This window comes from Dipodomys merriami, unplaced genomic scaffold (assembly GCF_024711535.1).
Source record: "Dipodomys merriami isolate MVZ:Mamm:240054 unplaced genomic scaffold, mDipMer1.0.p SCAF_31, whole genome shotgun sequence".
Taxonomy (NCBI): Eukaryota; Metazoa; Chordata; class Mammalia; order Rodentia; family Heteromyidae; genus Dipodomys; species Dipodomys merriami.
Window position 1 is genome coordinate 10736936 of NW_027204604.1, and position 19026 is coordinate 10755961.

At 50.3% G+C, this 19026-nt stretch overlaps 1 protein-coding gene across 3 annotated transcripts in view; it reads right to left on the reverse strand.

The window, feature by feature from the left end:
- Tmcc2 (transmembrane and coiled-coil domain family 2) overlaps positions 1–19026 on the reverse strand; it is a 42297-nt gene that overhangs the window by 13122 nt on the left and 10149 nt on the right. For 2 of the 3 annotated variants that reach the window (XM_070041695.1, XM_070041697.1), the window contains exon 2: positions 13500–14039. In XM_070041695.1, coding sequence (XP_069897796.1) covers positions 13500–14039 — 540 coding nt within the window. Of the gene's footprint in view, positions 1–1211; positions 1404–13499; positions 14040–19026 lie in introns of those variants that run through there. The other variant, XM_070041699.1, reaches the window with a different exon arrangement.

A 19026-nucleotide genomic window follows, 5' to 3' on the forward strand; every position in this document is an offset into this window, starting at 1 on the left:
AGGTCTCCCCACCTGCTACCCTCTGAATTCTCCAAAGCCAAACACTTGGCTTCTGGACTCTTCCCATGGTACACCGGGAGAATCCCATCTCTCCTGTTTCTCCATAGACAGAAGGGACAGCTATGAACTTCCACTTCATTTCAAACCAGCTCTCCTGCATCTACAGATGAGGGGGATGCTCACAGAGAGCCCAAAGCAAGCACAGCACTTAGCAAACTCCGGGAATGCCTGGCCCCACCCCTCAGCCCCACCCCCACTCTGCCAGGTGCTCTTCTCTTCTCCCACCCACCCAGGGGCCTCACCTGTGGGGGGACCGTTTCCCAAAGCCTTGCTGGAGACGAGGTGCTAGGAGCTCTAAGGCTCCAGCTGTCTGAGGACGGTGCCAGGCTCCCAGGGTCGTAATTCCTGGGCAGCACTGGGCTCACGGCAGGGAGTCTGGGTCTGCGGGCCGGTGGGGCCGGTGTTCCTGAGCTCCCAGGCTCTGCAGCCGCCATCTCCAGACTGAGGCCCAGCCAGGGATTAGGGGCGGATTGCTCTGGAATCTCCCCCTCCCACTCCTTCCCATCTGGCAGCAGACATGGAGGGTTACTGAGTGAGCCGGAGGACTGGGCTCTGCTGATGGCCTCTCCCCAGCCCAGCCATTGTGTGTCAGGTGTGTATGAGGAATGCTCAGGTGTGGCAGACTGGGCTGGTGGGGAGGGGGGAGGGGGAGCCTTGGGAATATATGACAGGTGCACCTGCATGGTTTCTCCAGTCACAGGGGTATTCTACCAACCTGTCCCATCTCCAGGTCTAGAAATGCTTCTCGTGATCAGAAGAAGCGCTTTCTCCCAAACAGCTCAGCCTGGCCAGCTCCCTGCTGGGCCTCCAGGATGGAAAGAAGCACTCCAAAGCTGGCAGCCAGACAAATCTGGATCCATGGAGGATCCAAACACAGCTCCATCCAGAATCCTCCCCTTCTCCCCCTGCTGCCCTGTTCACTAGCTTAAGGCACCGGCACTCCCACGGCAGCCTGGCAACACCAACAATGGACTGGAGGAGTCCCACAGCAACCACCTTGCTACAGGAATTCCTCCAGGATTCCTCTGAGGATTCTGTCCCAGAAACCCATGATGGCCACCTGGCTGCCAGCCTCTGCTTCCTCCTCCCTGCTCTCTGCCCTCCAGCACAGCCACAAAAATACTCAAGATAAAACAGAGGGCAAAACTCACGGCAGTTTCTTTCTCTTTGGACTTCATCAGTACAGTTGCAGTAGGAAATCCTGTGGCCAGCAGAGGGGGCCAGAGGGCCGTAGTTGAGGATGGCAAGGGGCGAGGGAAGAGATGGGTGGCCTGCAGGCTTGGGTCCTGGTCTTGCCAGTGGCAGCTTCCGGAGGCAGAGTCACCACTCAAAGACACTGTGGATTCTGCACCCACTTGAGCCTGGCAAGGCACTCAGGGCTTAAATACTGGGGATCAATGTGAATCATGCTGATGGGGCAGTCCCAAGTTCAAGAAGTTTCTAAGAGATAAGAAGGGCCCAGTGCTATCTCTGGGGCCCAGTGCCAAGGCTGACAGCCAAAATCACCAAGACCAGGAATGCTCCACACTCTGGGCTCATGGTGACTTTGGGTTTGTGCGGATAGAAGTCTGGCAAAGCACGTTACACGGGTCCCAATCTCTGGGGCTAGCTCTGACCTGTGGCTAGGCCAGTCCCCTACTTCTGTAAATGTCCTTTCCCCTGTGGTACTTGATCTTTGTACTTTGGCATCAAGCACTGTCCCTTTTGATAATGGCATAAGGAAGGCCACGCTCAGATAATCTGTTTATCTGTGTCCGTCCCAGTATCCAGATGAAATAGAGCCTTTGCTCAGCACTGGCACTGTAGGATGGCAGAATATCTGAGTATCTATCTTAAGGAGCTGCAATGGAAGTACTTAATTGTAGTTCTGTCCTAGGTAGCAACAAGATGGCAAGATGGCTTGATCTCACACCAAGGTAAGTCTTCCCTGCGTCCTCCTTTCCAATTCCCACAAAGCTAAGACATCTCCTTTAATGAGCAAAATTTGAAACAAGGAGAAGGCAATGGGCATAGGAGATCAGAAGTAGGGAGCCAGATGAGGACTGGGGGGCTCTGTCTGCATGGTTAGGTTTCACTCCTCAAGCTGCCTGGGATCCTGAAGGCTCAGAAGCAGCAAAAAGAAGTTCCTATGAGGCCACATGGCCCTTGCAAGATGACCTGGACAGACACTCTACAGCATCTGCAGGATCTCATTAATGGGGGGTGGGGGGGGGTCTCAGCTCCACTCCAGGAGTAACTAAGCTGCAAGTGACCAAACAGGGAAAGGGAGGAAAGCAGCAGTCTGCTAAGAAGAAAGCAGATGGCAAGAGAGGATGCCTGTTAGGCAAGCTACCAGGAGAGAGGTTTGGTCCTCCAAAACCATCCCTGTCTTTATTCATGAGAAGGGTTCCCAAACCTGCCAAAGCTAGGAGCTGGAGGCATCAGGCATAGCAGCAGATTCAGTTCCATACTTGTTCCAGGGGTTTCCACAGGTCAAGTCTCCATCTGTTCCAAGATTCAGCTTCCACAATTATAATAGGAGGAGCATGAAAAGGGTCGAGGTTGGAGGAGAATGTACCTGGCGGGAAGTCATGCCAAGGCTGGGTCCCCTGGGCATGGAATAAGCCTTGAGTGGTCACCAGAATGCTTGAAAGTCAGAAGAGTCCCTGGATAAATCCTTATCCTGTCATCTACCAGCTATGCAGCCTCAACAGGCACTGGTCAGGCTCCTTCACAGCTGCATGGAAGGTAGGAACACCCACACAGCAGCGGGAGGAAGCCCAGCAAACCAGACCAGGGCACTGAGAGATGGAGGAGAGGGCAAATGGAGATGGCACAGCTGAGTCTCAGCCTTGCTAGTTGCAAATGGTACATACGATCATCATCACCAGTCACATGGAAAATGCTTGACACACACAGTATACTGCTCTGAAACAGATGACTAATCCTGAGGCCCCCTCACCTAACGAGACTGTTCACACATGCACAAACTGTAGGATTCCAGACAGGACTTAGGAATGTTGGCCTGAGACAGAAAAAGCCAGAGAAGAAGCTGCCACATGGAACAAAGCTGAGACCTTAACAGGCAGACATAGGAAGAGTTGTTAAAGTGACAGCTATGAAGCAACTCTCCCGTGTGCGTGCATGTGGGGGGGGGGGGGGCGCGTGCACGTGCCTTAAATTCAGGGCCTGGGCACTGTCCCTGAGGCCCCCCCCCCAAAGCTAGTGTTCTACCACTTGAGTCACAGCACCACTTCTGGCTTTTTCTGCTTATATGGTGCTAAGGAATCAAACCCAGGGCCTCATGCATGCAAGGCATGCAAGGCATGCAAGGCAAGCACCCTACCACTGAGCCATCTTCCCAGCCCCCCCATCTTCCTTATAAGGTATTCTCTCGCTCTCTCTGATGCCAGTCCTGGGGCTTGAACTCAGGGCCTAGGCACTGTCCCTGAGCTTTTATGTTCAAGGCAAGTGTTCTACCACTCGGGCCACAGCTCCACTTCTAGCTTATTTATTTATTTATTTATTTTGGTAATTAATTGGAGATAAGAGTTTCCTGGACTTTCCTGTGCAGGCTGACTTTGAACCAGGATCCTCAGATCTCAATCTCTTGAATAACAAGGATTACAGGCTTGAGCCACTGGTGATAAGTGAGAGAAAGAAAGAAAGAAAGAAAGAAAGAAAGAAAGAAAGAAAGAAAGAAAGAAAGAAAGAAAGAAAGAAAGAAAGAAAGAAAGAAAGAAAGAAAGAAAGAAAGAAAGAGAGAGAGGGGGGAGGGAGGGAGGGAGGGAGGAAGAAAAGAAGAAAGAAAAGAGGAAGAAAGAAAAGGAAGAAAAAAAAAATAGAGCTGGGAATATAGCTCAGTGGCAGAGTGCTTGCCTGGCATGTACAAGGCCTTAAGTCTGATATCCAGCACCATCAAAAAATAAATAGATAAAATTAAAAATAAAAAAGCACAGTCCACACATTCTGAAGGCTGAGAAACCTGAGAAGTCATAGGCCCTTTTTTTTCAGTGAAGAATAATGCTGAAAAGCAGCTAAATTTAGTACTTTAGAAAACAAGGTGAGGCCTTAAAAAAAAAAGATCTCAGGCTGAACATGTACTGGGAAGGTTTTCGGTGAGGATCCCTCTTTGGAAGGCTGGTGGCTTCTGTGACATTTATCAAGCCATCCTGGAAATGGGGGCTGGGGAGAGGGTCATTATTCAAGCTTGCTCTCCCAACTCTTTTAGATCCAGCCAGACGGTATGTCTTCTTAGGAACTCAAGTCACCAAAGGGGCCTGCTTTCCTCTTCTCTTCCCCCAGGGAGATGAAAGTGGACATTCTTTTTTATTGTTCATTTTTTTTGTGCCTATACTGGTGCTTAAATTCAGGGCCTGGGAGCTGTACTTGAGCACTTTTGCTCAAGGCTAGTGCTCTACCACCTGAGCCACAGCTCCATTTCCAGCTTTTTGTGGTTACTTGGAGATAAGAGTCTCACAGACTTGGATGGCTTAGGACTGCCATCCCCAGATCTCAGCCTCTGGAGTAGTTAAGATTATAGGCATTGAGCCTCAGGCATGCAGCTAGGTTGACATTTTTGTTTGTTTTTAAGTTGATGTTCCTAAATGTGAACTAAGGTGGACATAGTTCTTGGGAGCCTGTGGAAAGCTACAGTCCTGGAGCTGCACTGGCCTGGAGCTGGGGGAGCAGAGGGCCAGTAAAAGAGAAGCTGCACAGCATCAGCACCCACGTACACCTTTCTGCTACTTCCAGGAAGGGAGGAGGTGTCGCTTCCATCTGCAGGTCCTTGACTGGTCTAAATTCACAGGTGCTCCTAGATGAAGGAGTTCTTCTTGGGCATATACATGAATGCAGATGCTGGGCAGTGGACCATATATCTGGCTTACTTTTAGGCAAATCAAACTTCATGGCCGGCAGGTAGAAAGGATGATGACTTCATGCCTTTATAGTCACTGATTCCCCAGAGGAGGGTCCTCTGGGGACACACTCCAGAGAGCTTGATGCAGAGACAAAGCATCTTTCTTTTAGGGACAATTTTGGGGACATATACAGTGCCCTTCACCCCACCCTATCTGCCAAGAATAATTGAGATGGATTCCTTTCTAAAGCCGCAGGTTGAAACACAGAGCTCCTGTGGGCTCCTGCTGACTCAAGAGCTCCAAGCTTACCATGAGCTGATGTGATTAAACGAGAAATGTGCATGAAGGCACTTTGTAAACTGTGGCTTGCTGTTCAAATGACTGTTGATGCCAGGAGAGCTTTCAGAGGGACATGACCGCACATCCTAGGGGGCACGCCCACGAGACCAGCGAGTCTCTGAGAAGTAGGTGGACAGCACCAGGCCAAGGTAATATTTGGGTCTGAAGATGCCTTCTTAGGCAGTGAAGAAACCTTATATAATGAAGTTAACATTACAAGGCAGGTTCGCCTTTCCAGCCGCCCCAAGCGGCCTCCTGAGCATAGTATCACCATGGTTCTGATTGAGCTTTTGTTGAGTGGGCTGAATTATTCACTAGCTATGGATACCAGAAACGGTTCTGGGGTCCCCGGGTTGGGGGAGCTGGGGAGCTGTAAGGAAGAGGAAAGAGATGCTTTGAGAACTCCTAGAACCAGTCAAAGAGGAGCAAGGAGCCAGGAGGGCCTGTAAGATGGCCTTTGAAGGTTTGGGGACAGGGACCAGGGGGGCTCCAAAAGAAAGGAGCCTGAAAAGGTGCTTGCCATCCCTGGAGAGAAAAGGGGGTGGTGGGGGTGGGAGAAGACTGCACTGGTCCCCCACTGCAGCTCAGGGGAGCTGATGAGTCCCTGGGAACTCCAAGGAAATGCAGTGGGGAATGAGCTTCATCTCTGGTTCTATTTCAGAGCCCTCTGCCCCACAGGGTATAAATAAAGTTCAAACTGTGCCTACAAAAACCAAGAGGCAGAAGCAGGGATCAGGTTAATGGTACTGTATTTCCATTGCCTCATCTGGCACGGAGGGGAGCTGGGTCACGTTTCTCTCTCAGGGATGAGGGATGCGAGGAAGAATGTGCTCCGTCGCTGGGAGACCTGTGCCAACTCTCATGACCTGTGCCCACATCTCCAGTGGTGGCTCCACACCGTCTGGAGCCCAATGACATAGCTGCTCTTCCTGCCTGCCGGCTGTCATCAGCTGTGGCATGAGGAATGACACCTGAACCTTAAGCACACCTCCTCTTGAGTAGTGCAGGACACGTCTGAGGGCGCTGAGGCTGGGGGAGACGTGGGGAGCCCTGGCTGGCATCTCCCACCTATGCATGGGTCAGGCCCCTGGGTCTGCACACAAAGAGCTCATCTCCCATGGGCTTTGGCGTGAGCTTAGCAACAAGAGGTTAGGTAATTTGGAAGTTATTTAACTTATCACCAGTATCCAGGGAATTCTGTGGTCCAAAGTCAGAGTTACTCTAGACAGCATGGGGGCTAGAGAGAATATTAGTGGGGAAAGGGAGGCATAGAGGCAGATTGTGGAGGCTGAAGGCCTGCTGGGGCAAGGGAGCCCTCACTAGGTTCTACAAGTCAAGGGACGGTTGGTGCTTATAACCTCCAGGGTTATAAGCTTTCAGTAAGGGGCAAAGCCCTCATATTTTGGCCCCTCTCATGACTGGTCAGAGTCCTAGAAAGGCCAGGAGCTTCTGAATATGCTGTGTTAAAGTCAGCTGAGCACTAGTAGCTCATGCCTGTAAATCCTAGCTACTCAGGAGGCTGAGATCTGAGGATCAAGGTTCAAAGCCAGCCTGGGCAGGAAAATCCAGGAGACACTCATCTCCAGTTAACCACTAAAAAGCTGGAAAGAGAAGTGTGGCTCAAGTGATATCAAGTGCTAGGCCCTGGACAGTGCCTAGGCCCTGAGTTCACGTCCCAGTACTAGCATACACACGTGCACACACATACACACACATGCACACATATACATACACACGGGTTAAACCAAAGGAAGGCCTTGGCTACCTAGCACATAGGATATACTGTTATAGTGGGGGCCCATGGCCACCAAGAAGCCAGCACTGAGCTGGGGAGCAATAGTTCATGGCAAAGCGGAGCCTCCTGGCCTTGGCCTGGCAGCACAGCATGGCCTGGAAAGGGTGCCTCTGGCTCTCCCAGTTCCAGGGAACTTTCCATGCAGAGAGAAAAGAGAGGAGAAGAGGTGAGAGGGGAGTGGGGCAGAGATGGAAGCTGCTCTCCCTAGAGACCTGGGTGAGTGGCTAGGCGGCTTGGAAGGCAGCTGGGTGGTCCAGCTGACCCTGGAGCAGGGCCCTGTCACCTCCCATGTAACCAGGCTGAGGAGCTCAGACACAGCAGGGGGCCCACAGGCTGCCCAGGGGACTCCTTTGGAAGGTGCTCTCAGTACAGCCAGCCACACCTGCTTCTGAGCCAGCAGAATCCCAGATGTAAATAAACCAGGGCCTTGGGAGCCAGCCAAGACCTCAGTCTTCTTGGCAAAAACCAGGGTTGAAGGCGGCCCCTCACTCACTGTCCTGTGAGTAAACAGGGTGCTTATTTATTTATGATGGGGGGGTGGGGTAGGGAAGAAATCCTGCCGCTGGATAAATCTGGCAGGGCGTGCACTGAGAACAGGATGTCCAGAGTCTGCTCTGTGCTAGGTGATGAGCCACACTCCACCTCTGTCCCCCATCTGGGCCTGGAGATAACACTCCTGGAGCCACGGGGCAGTTCAGAGACTCGACTCTCACCACGTCACCAGCAGGACTGCAAGGACCTTGGGAGAGGTAACAAAGTGCTCTCCCACCTGGGAGAGGCAACAAAGTGCTCTCCTACCACAGATCCCTGTATGGCTGTTCAGTGCCTACCTAGCCCTGCCCTCCCATGCTGCTCCCTCAGCCACGCTGGTCAGGAGGGGAAGGTGAGACCAGGCTAAGGTCAGGAGCTAGCCCACAGCACTAGCCATGAACTGGCCATTCCTGTGTCATTTCCCCTCTCGACAGCCTTCCATTGGGGATGCATCTTATACAAGCCAGAGTGGGCAAGGCTGGGCAGAGAACACAGGAAAAGCTGTGAGGGAAGAGGTACCCCACCAGACATGGAAGAGAGGACACAAGGGGAGCTTACTCCCTAGAAACTGCCTTTTCCAGGAGCTGCCGCTCAAAGGTGGGGAGGGGTGTGTAGAGGACTCATCTGCTTTCTGAGAAGCCAAGGGCCTCAACACAACCAGCGGTTCCTTCTCTAGCCGCCTGGCCTGTCTCTCAGAGGTTAGGGCAGCACATGGGCATCACTGCATTCTCTGTTCAAATTCTCTATTCATCTGTGCTGCCCCAGTACACCAACGAATGATTTTTCCCACTTGACATATATTAAGGCGGAGAACCACAGGGACCTTGCTCAGTGTCACACAGATAATAGCAGAAGAGTGGGGCTGAGAGGATAATTTTGTTGTTCTTATAGGAAATAATTGAAGGCCAACCTTGAATGCAGCTAACAATTGATAGCCAGACTGCAGTAACTGAGACTGCGCCGAGTCCCTCTCCCCCCACCTTCCCCCTGCCATACCCGGCTTTGGCAGGAGGCTCAGGGCCTCTGCTTTCTTAGGTGGGGGTTGGGTGAGCCTCTGGGGTGGCTGAGGAACTTCAGCTGCCTCTGGGGTATTTCGGTAACTCAACCCTGCACTGAGTCCGTTAGGGTCCGCAAGCCAGCTGGTGAGCTCTGAACAATGGCAAAGGGCTAGGGAGTGGGGGAGGCTTATGAATTAAAAATAGATGCTAGTAATCGCCAGAGAGCTTGCAGAGAGCATGTGGGCTGTGTTTACTAGCTAGAAGAATACTTCCTATTCATGCCCCAGACTCACACCAATCAATGGGCTTTGAGTCTGTGGGAGTCAGCAGATACAGCTTCAGGTTTAGGATGACTGGAAGACCCCTTTCTCAGAAACAAGGAAGCCCTTCTGTCTCCTCAGGACCACCAGGGCCACACCTACCCTTGGAGGGACAGCTCTAAGTAGAAAGCCCTTACCTGAAGCAGAAATAGCACCCAAGAGCCGGGCCCCGGTGGCTCAGGCCTGTAAACCTAGTTACTCAGGAGGCTGAGGGCTGAGGATCACGGTTCAAAGCCAGCCAGGGCAGGAAAGTCCATGAGATTCTTATCTCCAATTAATCATCAGGAAACTGGAAGTGACGCTGTGGCTCAAATGGTAGAGCTGAAGAGCTCGGGGACAGCGCATAGGCCCAGAGTTCAAGCCCCACAATGGACCCCAAAAAAAAAAAAAAAAACAAAAAACTAGCACCCAAGAGTTTTCCTCCCTGGGCTCTGAGGACCCCCTGAGCTGTTTCAGATTACAGTTGGGACTGGTGGACAGACAAGAAACACAAGATTTAGTTTCCTCTCTGCCAAGACCTAAGGTGTCCTGGGCAAGCAGTCTCTCCATTCCTCTGGGCCTTAGCCTGTTCATCTGTAAAAGGAGATAATAATACCTACTCTGCCACTTCACTATCTGTTACTAAGATTAACCAGGTAAGATATATAACAAGGCTATAAGTTCCAAAGAAAGATACAGAACATCTGGGTGCCAGTGGCTCATGCCTGTAATCCTAGCTACCCAGAAGGCTGAGATCTAAAGATCTCAGTTCAAAGCCATCCTGGGCAGAAAAGTCCTCATGAGATTCTTTTTTTTTTTGGCCAGTCCTGGGGCTTGTGAACTCAGGGCCTAGGTGCTGTCTCTGAGCTTATTTTGCTCAAGGCTAATACTTTATCACTTGAGCTACAGTCCCTCTTCTGGCTTTTTCTTCTATGTAGCTACAGAGAAATCAAACCCTGGGTTTCATGCATACTGGGTAAGTACTACCACTGAGCAACTTTCCCAGCCCCCCCCCTCCCTTTATCTCTAATTAACTGCTCAAAAACCAGAAGTGGTGCTGTGGCTCAAGTGGTAGAGCGCTAGCCTTGAGCATGAAGAGGCTCAGGGACAGCGCCCAGGCCCTGAATTCAAGCCCCACAGCTGACAAAATATAGAAAGAAAGACAGAAAAAAAGAAAGAGAAAGAGAGAACCATCAGGAGCAACCGTTTCCTCTCTCAACACTGATCACCCAGAGGACTGTCCCTAATTAGGTTATCCAAGAGTCTTTGGCCTGGGTTTTCCACACATGGGTTTTCCACACACAACAAGAAGAGAACTTCCCTCCCCTCCAAGCATCTTAGAGAGAATAGGAAGATAAACACAAGCCACATGGAAAACCCTTCAAAGATGCTCCCAGCTGATGCCCCTGCTGAGTCCCCAGGTCCCTTCTTTCCAGCCATCAGCTGTCCACAACTCATCAGCTTCAGATGATTCCCACTGCCCACCACTCCCTCCATCTTAGCCAGTAGGAGGTCTGCACAGGAGCCCGAAGCAACTAGAGGCTACAAAACTCATGTTTTCCCTCCTCATCAACAGCCATAGCTGAGTGCCAGTGGCTCACACCTGTATTTCTAGCTACCCAGGAAGCTGAGATGTAAGGATTAAGGTTCAAAGCCAGCCTGGACAAGGAAGTCAGTGAAGCTCTTACCTCCAATTAACCACCAGAAAAGGCAGAAGTTGGAGCTGTGGCTCAAGTGCTAAAGTGTCAGCTTTAAGATAAAAAGCTAAAGGACTGTGCCCAGGCCCTGAGCTCAAACTGTAGTACAGACACAAAAACAAACAAAACAGTCATAATGCTCCAGCTACTTGCCTGACAGTATTTTTCTAACTGATTTTTCAAACATACTCATGGACTCACCTGTGAGGGGTAGGTAGGGCTGGCGGCTGCACGCACAGCGCTTGCTCATGAACAGCTAGAACACCCTGGTTTACTCGGCAGGACCCTCCAGCTCTCGATTTCACAAGGCCACGTTACCCTTTCAGACAGTACATCTAGACCTCACTCTTAGACCACACTTTTCCTTGCAGAAGCTGGGCTTGCAAATGGCTCAGTCCCATCGTTTTAAAAACTTATCTATATGCTGACAACTCTCAAATTTATGCCTCCGGTTTGGATCTCTCCCCAGGCCTCCACACTTGTTCATCTGACTGCTTCTTTAGCATTCCCACAGGGATGTTTAATAGCCATCTCAACGAAACACAGCCAAAACCTAACTCTGATTCTGTCCCCCATACAAGGGTTGATCCATTTGCCTCATTCTTCGCAACTCAGTTTATGGTGATTTCTTCTTTCCAGTGGCCAGGCCCCAAATCTGTGAACCATCTTCAGCTTCGGGTTCTATCTCTGAACAAGTCCAGATAACCCCCACCATGTGCCTGTACCCCTCCCTTACTAGCTCACCCTAAAAGTGTGCCAACCTCTTCCTCATCTCTCACACTAGTGGTCAATTCTCCACACAGCAGCCCGAGTGATTTTAAAAGATGTTGCTCACTTGTACTAAGCCATCTAATGACTTCCTATTTCACTAAGAAAAATAAACATCAAAGGCGTTTTCCCCTAGCACGCCAGGGTCTATGCAATCTGCAGCCTTTCTTACCCCTTCTCTCCCCGCCTTCCCCCCAGCCCTGCTGGCCTCTGACTCTACATTCCGTTAAGACTACCTCACTCTACTACCACACCTTCCATGCACCTCCTGAACACCCTAAGCACATTCCTACCACAGGGACTTCACACTAGAAACCATTTTTAGCCTATTTACCTGAAAGGGATATCGTAAACTAACTTATCTAGCTTACAGGACCTCTTTAATGAACTCACACAGATAGTGCAAAAGCAGGTCCTTCATTGGAAAACAGCAAAGCAAAAGCTAACTGCTGTCCAGGGCCAGACCTACAGCAGGCACAGGATGTCTGCGGAGTCAATGAACTGCCAGATGTTTTCCAAAGTCAAGATGCAAGTGAACCCAAGAAACAGACCTCTGTGAAGACATCTAGGGATGTGGGGACATAGGGAATGTGTACTGGTGACGGCACATAGTAAAAACAACTGTATGCCAGAGAAGCCCTTGGAACCCACTAGGTCTCTCATCCCCCAGAGGCAGGATTCCCCAATCATCCATCATTTCTCCTATTCTAGGAGCATGGCTCCCACCCTCAGACCCGCTCCATGGGCCTGAGGCGCCTCCTCTACCCCGTCCTTTCCTTTGTTTTCCATGTCTGTATCCTCACTTTTTACTATCAATTCTAACTCCCAAATGTGTGCTCAGTTTCCTCCATTCCCATTCCCATTCCAGCAACCTAGACTGCAATAGCTTCAAAACTGGTTTCTTTCACTCCAGTCCTGTCCCTGTTTCTAATCTACTATCTACAACGGGCCCCAGAGGAACTTCCTCCCTCATTTCCTTCCTAACAGCCCTTGGTAACTTCACTCCACCCCCACACTCAACACAGTGGCCTCCTGTGATCTACCTGTCAATTTCCCAAAGCAGATGCACCTCAGCACTCCCTCACTTGCTCCTGTACATGCTTGTGACCCTCCCCAGTTCCTGGCTACGTTGTACTCCTTCAAGACTCAGCACAGTGGTTTTTCTCTAGAAAGTCATGGCTAGATCCTATCCCTAATCCTTGCCCTGATGTTCCTTCTCACAGCATCTGTCACAGCCCTGCGCCCCCATCATACCCCTATATTGTCTCCTTCTAGACAAACAGGGGCAGAGGGTACCAATGCCAACTCATCTCTTCTTGTAGCACATGGTAAGTATTGGCCACATGAATAAACAAAAGCATATAGACACTTATGAAGTACCAAACAAGCCTTCCTGGATTTCTTTCCTACCTTCATTGGCAAGTAATCACAATAAAGATGATGCTGTGCCAGACTCATTCCAAGCAGTTCACACAGATCAAATCATTTAATCCTACAAGGCCTCCTCTCCCCTTCCCTCCCCTTCCCTCTCCTCTCTTGAACTCAAGGCCTGAGCACTGCCCCTGAGCTTCTCTTTTTCCCCTCAGGACTGGCACTCTACAACTTGAGACACACTTCCACTTCTGGCTTTTTGGTGGTCAATTGGGGATAAGAGCTTCACAGACTTTCCTCCCCGGACTGGCTTTGAAACTTGATCCTCACATCTCAGCCCCTGAGTAGCTAGGATCACAGGCGTGAGCCACCAGTGCCTGGCATCATTGTCTCCATTGGCAACGGATGAAACTGAAGAACAATACAGTTATGTGATTAAGCAGTCTAGCTGGAGAGTGGCAGAGCCAGGCTGGCTTCTAGTCTGTGTTGTTAACTACCACACTCCCTGCCTCTTCACAACATGTTAAAGGAAAACAAACCAAAGGTACTATCAGCCTGAGCAAAAGATCATTTTGAAAAACAAACCCCGAAGCAGACACAAATTTGCTACTTGGGAGAACCGGCTCTTGGTGCTGGCTCCGTCATATATCTGCCTCCTTCAGCCAGGGCAGCTAAATGTCAGGCAACTGGTGTTGGAACCACCAGGCAGGACTCAACACAGTCCCCAGGTCCCAAGGCCCCTCCACGGGTGGCTCTGCCTCTGCGTCACCCAGCAAGGCTCTCCCCTTGCCCAGCCTCACCTTGTCCCCGATGCCTTCGGCCTCCTCGGCCAGGAGGTACACGTTGCTACCATCAGCCAGCAGCAGGGCGGTGTCGGTGGTGGAGGAGGAGCGGGGCCGGCACTGGTGCTGGTGCAGGATGGCTGCCAGGCTGCTCTCCTGGGGGGCCTTGCGCAGCAGGTGGGGGCTGCCACGCTGGGGCTCCAGGGAGCTGCTCTTGGTGCGCCGGCTGCTGCTCCCGCTGCCGCTGCCCCCTCCGCTGCTGTGCAGGCTGGCACCCCTCTTGATGGAGGGCCGGGAGCGGATCTGCTGCAGCACGCGGTTGAAGGCGGTGGGCCGCGCCGGCAGGTCGTGCAGGGACATGGCATAGGAGACACGGTGCATCTCTGGGGAGCGCTCCTTCTCATCTGGGGAGTCATGGTCGGACATGCCCTGCTGCTGGGGCGGAGGCTGGGAATCCGGATAGGCCTGGTGCTCCCTCTCCCGAGACCGGCGGCGGCTGTGGAACAGGTGCTTCAGTCCGTGGCCAAACATGGAGCCCTCTGAGAGCTGCTGGATTTTCTTGAGGAGGAGAGACGAAGAACTTTGGTGAGTGGAAAGGTCTTGACTGCTTGGTCAGTTAGGAATGAAGGTTATCTCTGCTCTCCAACGCAGGGATATGAATCAACGAGTGGCCTGTCACACCTTATAGGTCCCCAGCATTAAGGGGACCAGGACCATGGAGACCCAGCCTTTCATTTCCCACCACACATACTGGGTTTCTAGAAAGGATGCTGCAGAGCTGCAGTCTTGGCCTTAAAGGCACACAGTAACACCTGGATTTAGGGAGGATACCTTTTGACTAGTCCCTCTCACCCCCAGCCTCCACCCTCTCCACTTCCAAGTCAGACTCTCCAAGTTGCACCAGCACTAGGACCAAAGATGCCTCATTGTGCACTCCTTGGAAAGACTCATGAGTCATATGATCAGGTTATCCTGTTGTACTGGGCATTGCTAATTGCCTACCCAACATCCAGTCCCCTTTCTTCCTTTCCAGTCAAACTGCAAAGGCCTTCATGTACCTTATTAAAAATGTTGCCGGGCGCTGGTGGCTCACGCCTGTAATCCTAGCTACTCAGGAGGCTGAGATCTGAGGATCGCGGTTCAAAGCCAGCCCGGGCAGGAGAGACTGTGAGACTCCTATCTCCAATAAACCACCAGAAAACCGGAAGTGGCGCTGTAGCTCAAGTGGTAGAGCGCTCGCCTTGAGCTGAAGAGCTGAGGGACAGCACCCAGGCCCAGAGTTCAAGCCCACGACCGACAAAAAAAAAAAAAAAAAGTCTACTTCTGCAGACTCTCTTGCAGCTAAGAACAACCATAAGACAAAGTTTGGACCGTGAAAAGCAGAGTGAAGTGTTCTTGGAACATGTTTGCCTTCTTGATAAAGGCTCTGCAATATTAGCGTACTGTCTGGGGATACAACAGCCAAGTTTTAACCGCAAGTGACCCTGGGAATGTGATGGCTGTAGAGCCACGAGCCAGGTCATGAGTGCCTACCCTGAGATTCCGGTTGCATGAAATAAACCTTCCTTTGTCTTCATGATTCTAGTATGATTTTCTGCTGTTTGTGGCCAATTTCATTCCTCACATAATTGGCAATGAGAAACTTTACTTTTGGATGGATTGAGATTTGATCAAGGACCTTGTGCTTATGAGACAAACATTCTACCACTTGAGTCACATTCCTAGCCCTTTTGGCTTTTGGTTTGTTTTTTCAGATAGTTTTATGCTTTTGCCTGGGCCAGCCTCAGATCTCAGTCCTCCTAGTCTATCTCCCAAGCAGCTAAGATTACAGGTATGAACTACCATGCTTGACTTGTTCTTGGATAATCTCACTTTGTTGTTTGCTTTTTTGTTTGGTTGTTTTTTGTTTTGGCCTTGAACCAGGATCCTTTCATCTTCCCTTCCTGTTCATTAGGATTACAGGTATGAACTACCATACATGTTCTTTCAGATAGTCTCACTAACACCTATTTTTTTTGTGGTGGTGGGGGAGGGAAGTGTCAGGCTGACCTTGAATCACTATTCTCTCAGTAGGTGGGATCACAGGCATGGCTCACTACACCAGACCTGAGATATTTAATTTCCTATCTTGTAATATATAGGGAGTGGCATGGCCAATTCTATAGCATACACATCAGAACAATTTAGATGAGAGCCTTTCCCCTCAGATTGGAACCAAGCAGAGGTTCTGGAGCCCAGTGCTGCCCTAGCTGTGGCTTGTGGTCATAACACTGCCCTGAGATTCCCCAGCTGCTCTGAAGGTGGAGTTGCTAGAGATGGGCTGTTGGACAGGCCACCAGGGCAAGGCATCTGTGATGTGACTGCACACAGCTGCTGTCAGGAGATGGCTAATTGGGCAGAACAAGCCCTGTGAAGAGCTCCAAAAATGGAGGAGAGGGAAGACTCCAAAGATCAGGAGATACCCCACACCCATTCGTCTGAGACAGAAACACAGGTCAGCCATCTGGGGCTCAATGAGCCATAGCAGGTTTTCCTCTGTGACAAGCAACCTATAATCTTTCAGGGCATCTTCAGTTGCCTTAAAAACTTCCCCCAAATTACACATATTAGATTTATTTTTTTTCTAGAAACAAAGTTAGAACAGAAAAGTTAGACTATGCAGAAACGAAGCAAACAATCCTACATCTTCTGAAATGGCTGGCCCCGCCCACATCACTCTCCACTCAGCTAAGTTCCTATAAACAGCTGCACCACGCTCTGATGTAAACAACTGCATGGCCAGCCTTGAGTGAAAGTGTAGGATTCTCATGTTTCTCCTCACTCCTCTCCCCACAGTCCTCTCAGGGGTCAGGCCCTGACCTCACCTGCTTCACAGACCAGGTAAGCCCACCCATATACCACACCAGGAACTGAGGATTTGTAATTAATTCTTGAGTCCATTTCTCCTGTGTACTCTCCATGAATGTTCCCAGATACAAACAAAAGTAACAACTGCACCACTTCCACTTACAGGTGAAGAAGTTCTTCCCTCTGAAGAACTGAAGTTCAGGGCACCCCTGGGGCCTGGAGGTCACAGGTGCCAGGTTTTCCCACAGTCACAGCCCTTCAAGGCCAGCCAGAAGTAGCGCCTTGAGGCCCACTTGAATCTGTTCTGGGCAGAACCAAGACCCCAAACAGAGTGGATAGTGTACACTCTGTGCCATGAGTTTGGAATGGACCACATCCGATGGCCTCCAGACTGGGACTAAGCCACACACTGCCCTCTTCCTCAGGCCCAAGCTGATGCAAGACCTCCCTCCAGGCATCCCAGATGGAGCCAGCTGGCTCTGGCCTTTGCCTAGCTGTCTATGCCAAATGGTCACATTACATACTGCAAATTATCTTTCTAGCATCCTATTCCAAGTTTCTTCCTCCTCTCCCCATTTCTAACTGGCTTCTTCAACACCAACGCCCCTTCTTCTGTACCCACTCAGGGACAGTGTGCCCCTTAGAGCCTTCAGCAGAGGTCCTGAGGCTCAGAGACATTTGCCGTTCCTCAGCCCTGGGAATCAGTACAGGTTCTGGGGAGGGTTACCAGCCACAATGTCTTGAGTCCTAATCATATTTGTGTATACCTGTACTGGGGCTTGAACTCAAGACCTTGCACTCTCCCTTAGCTTTTTTTTTCTTTTTTACTGAAGGTTGGTACTCTACATTTGAGCCGTACCTTCACTTGGGTTATTGCTGGCTAATTAGAGATAGGAGTCTCTAGGATTAGTTTGCTCAGGCTGGCTTTAAACTGCAGTCCTCAAATCTCAACTTTCTGAGTAGCTAGGATCACAGGCATGAGATGGAGAGGCCATCTGATCAATTTATTTTTTAAATTATACAACATGCTTTCCAATTTATCCTGTCATTCTATCCTGATACTAGTCTCATTTCCGTAGTAAGGATTGTGAAGTTCGTAGCATCTGTGTCTCCCATTTTACAGATGAAGAGACTGAGGCCCAGCACAGCTAAGTGGCTTGTGAAGCCACAGAGATGATCTCTTCTACTTGTAGTCACATTACTTTCACTGGCCCACACAATGATTTCAAAACTGAAGTAGATATGGTATTTGCATGTGTCACAGAACAGCATCAAGGACATGGAAAAAATCACCAAGGAGAGCTGTGGATCAGCTAAGGCCATAGCATAGGACTTGGGTAAGACCCCTGATCACAAGGTCTTCATTTCCCATCTCCCTTCCTGTATAGCAAGTTAAAAAAAATTAATAAAGCCAGAGATGGTAGTCAGGTGACCACAGGGCACTGAGGACTCCCTTAAAGTCCATAATAGGCCTGAGGGAAAAGAACAAAAAAGATGTCAAAGGACAGTGGTGGTGGGGTCCCTGACATACAAGGTGTGAGTATGAAGGGTAGAGCGACACACAGGCTGCACAGCACGTGGGAGTCAGGGAGGAGATGGAAGGAGTTTTGACATAACATGGGTAAGTGTTTAAAAAAAAAAAACAAAACTCAGCGCATACATATAAGCTGCCACAAGTTTCAGAAGTGAGGAAAACCATGGTGACTAGCTCGAGGGGACTCAGCCGCCAACGCAACAAAGTGCCACCTGCTCTGACTAACAGGTTCCAGCTACTAAATGTCACTTGCTTTTCCACACTGACTTTTGCTTTTCTCCAGCTGCCTAAAACCATTTTTGGTGGCCAAATGAAACCATAGATTAGGTAGAGAATGGGGAGCTTGCAGAGTTAGAGGTGAGACGGAAACTTAGCTCTTCACATCATGTAACCTGGAAAGGGCAGTTAGGAATGGTGCTGAGCTGTCTTGGAGGGCCCCATGGGTGGCAGTGCCCTCTCAGGAAGAAGGGTGGACTAGATCCAGAGTTTCTAAGCTTCCTTCCTGTGAAGGCAGTGGTTTCTGAGCTGTCAGGCTCTGGCCATATTCCTCTCTGGGTGTGGGTCTCTAAAAAGAGGAAGTGTGCTAGGCACTGGTGGCTCACATCTGCAATCCCAGCTACAATTAGGAGGCTGAGATCTGAGGATTATGGCTCAAAGTCAGTCTAGGCAGGACAGTCTATGAGACTCGTATTTCCAATTAGCCACCAAAGACAAAAACAGAAACAAAAACCAGAAGTAGAGCTGTGGCTCAAATGGTAGAGTGTAAGCCTTGAACAATAAAGCTCAGGGACAGTGCCCAGATCCTGAGTTCAATCTCAAAAAAGGGGGAGTGCAGGAGAAATATGTTCTAGATTCTGCAAGCACAGCTTTGTGAAGCCAAGAGGAAACCACTTCAGGGTAGCGCCTTAGGCATCAGCTGGTTAAGGATGGCCAAAAGCGGTTTCCAGTTCCTACAGGCTCTTGTGTTCCCATTAAATCCCAGGAAAACCCAAAGAGCCTTAGGAAAAAAACAGTGACTTGGAGCTAATGGTCCCACATGGCAGCTGACCACCTGGCCCTTCCTCTCCTGGCTCTTCAAGTCCCTCTCCCCAACAAAGGTGTTGACTACAAGGGTTCGGGAGGGTGACCGGGTCACCCTGAGCCTTTGCAAGCCTAGGTCGCCAA